Raw genomic sequence first — 3,156 nt, forward strand, 5'->3', positions numbered from 1 at the left:
CAGCAACAACAACACCACCAACAACAACACTATCAACAACAACAACACCACCACCAACAACAACAACAGTACCAATAACAACAACTGCAACAACAGTACCACCACCAACAACAACAACACCAGCAACAACAACACCACCAACAACAACACTATCAACAACAACAACACCACCACCAACAACAACAACAGTACCAATAACAACAACTGCAACAACAGTACCACCACCAACAACAACAACACCAGCAACAACAACACCACCAACAACAACACTATCAACAACAACAACAACACCAACAACAACAACAACACCAACAACAACACCACCACCAGCTACAACAACACCTCCACCAACAACAACAAGAACAACAGTACCACCAACAACAACTACAACAACAACACCAGCAACAACAACAACACCAATAACATCACCGCCAATAGCATCACCACCAACAACAACATTGCCACCAACAACAACTACCACTACAGCCCCAACAACAACTGAAGCACCAACACCAACAACAACACCACCAACAACAACTACAACAACTGTACCACCACCAACAACTACAACTACAACAACACCAACAACAACTACAACAACACCAACAACAACTACAACAACACCAACAACAGCACCACCAACAACAACATCTACAACTACAGCTCCAACAACAACTGAAGCACTAACAACTACAACACCACAAACAACAACGACAACTACCGCAGCAACACCACCACCACCACCAACAACAACAACAATACCAACACCACCACCAACATCAACAACACCAACAACAGCACCAACAACAACTACAACAGCACCAACAACAACAACGACTACAACTACAGCTCCAACTACAACTACAGCTCCAACTACAACTACAGCTCCAACAACAACAGAAGCACCAACAACTACAACAACACAAACAACAACGACAACTACAACAACAACAGCACCACCAACAACAACAACAACAACAACGATACCACTGCTAACTACATCAACGATACCACCACCAACAACAACCACAACTACAGCACCACCAACAGCAACAACTACAACAGCTACAACAACGATACCACCATCGACACCGACTACAACAACAATACTACCACCAACAACTATAACTACACCCCCAACAGCAACAACAACAGCACCAACAGCTACAACACCAGAAATAACAACAACAACTGTTACGTCACTAACAACAACAACTGCAACAATAGCACCACCATCGCCAACCACGACAACAATAGCAACAACGGCAACAACAACTACAACACCAACAACAACTACTACAACAGCACTACCATCGCCAACAACAACTACAATACCTTTTCCAACAACTACAACAGCACCACAGACTACAACAACTAGAACAACTACAATGCTACCACCTCCAACAACAACAACAACAACAACAACAACAACAACAGAAACGACACCAGCCCCACCACCCCCAACAACAACAACTACAACACCCCCAACAACAACTACTACAACATTACCACCGACAACAACAACGACAACAACACTACCAACAACAACACCAATAACAGCAACAACAACAACTGCAACTACAACTCCATTGCCAACAACAACAACACCACCAACAACAACAACACCAACAACAACTACGACACCAGCCCCACCACCCCCAACAACAACAACACCTCCAACAACAACTACAACACCTCCAACAACAACTACGACAGCAACTACAACATCATTTCCAACTACGACAACGCTACCACCACCAACGACAATAGCCCCACCGCCCCCAACAAATACTACAACACCTCCTACAACAACAACAACACCACCAACAACAACAACAACAGCAACTACAACACCATTTCCAACAACAACTACACCATCCCCAACAACAACAACTACAACACCCCCAACAACAACAACTACAACACCCCCAACAACAACAACGACAACACCCCCAACAACAACAACAACAACAGTAACTACAACACCATTTCCAACAACAACTACACCACAACCAACAACAACAACAAGAACAACACCACTAACAACAACAACAGCAACAACCCTACCACCAACAACAACTACAACACCATTTCCAACAACGACACCATCAACAACAACAACTACACCAATACCACCACCACCAACAACAACAACACCAACAATAACAACTACACCACCACCGACAACAACTACACTACCAACAACAACTACGACAACAGCCCAATCAACAACAACAACAACAACAACACCTCCAACAACAACAACTACACCACCAACAACAACAACTACACCAGCAACAACAACAACTACACCAACAACAACAACAACTACGACAACAGCACAACCAACAACAACAACTACAACACCATTTCCAACAACAACAACACTACCACCAACAACAACTACAACAACAACACTACCACCAACAACAACTACAACAACACCAACAATACCAACAACCACAACACCACCAGCAACAACAACTACACCACCACCACCAACAACAACAACAACACCATCAACAACAACTACACCTGCAACAACAACAACTACACCACCAACAACAACAACAGCAACACCAACAATACCAACAACCACAACACCACCAGTAACAACAACAACCACAGCAGCACCAACAACAACTACGACAACAACACAACCAACAACAACAACTACTACAACACCATTTCCAACAACAACAACACTACCAACAACAACAACAACAACACCAACAACAACAACAACTACACCAGCAACAACAACAACTACACCACCAACAACAACTACTACGACAACAGCACAACCAACAACAACAACAACAGCTACAACACCATTTCCAACAACAACACTACCAACATCAACAACTACAACACCACCAGAAACAACAACAACCACAGTACCATCAACAACAACAACAACAACAGCAACACCAACAACAACTACAACATCTACCCCAAGCACCACCCCCGTTTATGCAACCACCACGCCTAGCCCCTGTGTCCCTAATCCGTGCTTCAACAGTGCTACGTGTTCCTTTCTCGGTGGAGTAGTTACCTGCACTTGTCTGACTGGATTTTCCGGACCGAAATGCAATGTTGTAAGTATGTGTGTGTGTGTGTGTGTGTGTGTGTGTGTGTGTGTGTGTGTGTGTGTGT

The 3,156-nt window shown here is 43.8% G+C and overlaps 1 protein-coding gene across 1 annotated transcript in view; it reads left to right on the top strand.

Annotated features, from left to right (window-relative positions):
* Positions 1-3,156, top strand: part of LOC101861989 (putative GPI-anchored protein pfl2) — a gene marked incomplete at its 3' end in the record, with an annotated part of 39,169 nt that overhangs the window by 1,839 nt on the left and 34,174 nt on the right. The window contains 2 exon segments of the mRNA XM_013088314.2: positions 886-902; positions 2,906-3,098. Coding sequence (XP_012943768.2) covers positions 886-902; positions 2,906-3,098 — 210 coding nt within the window.

The sequence above is a fragment of the Aplysia californica genome, unplaced genomic scaffold, assembly GCF_000002075.1.
Source record: "Aplysia californica isolate F4 #8 unplaced genomic scaffold, AplCal3.0 scaffold00722, whole genome shotgun sequence".
Taxonomy (NCBI): domain Eukaryota; kingdom Metazoa; phylum Mollusca; class Gastropoda; order Aplysiida; family Aplysiidae; genus Aplysia; species Aplysia californica.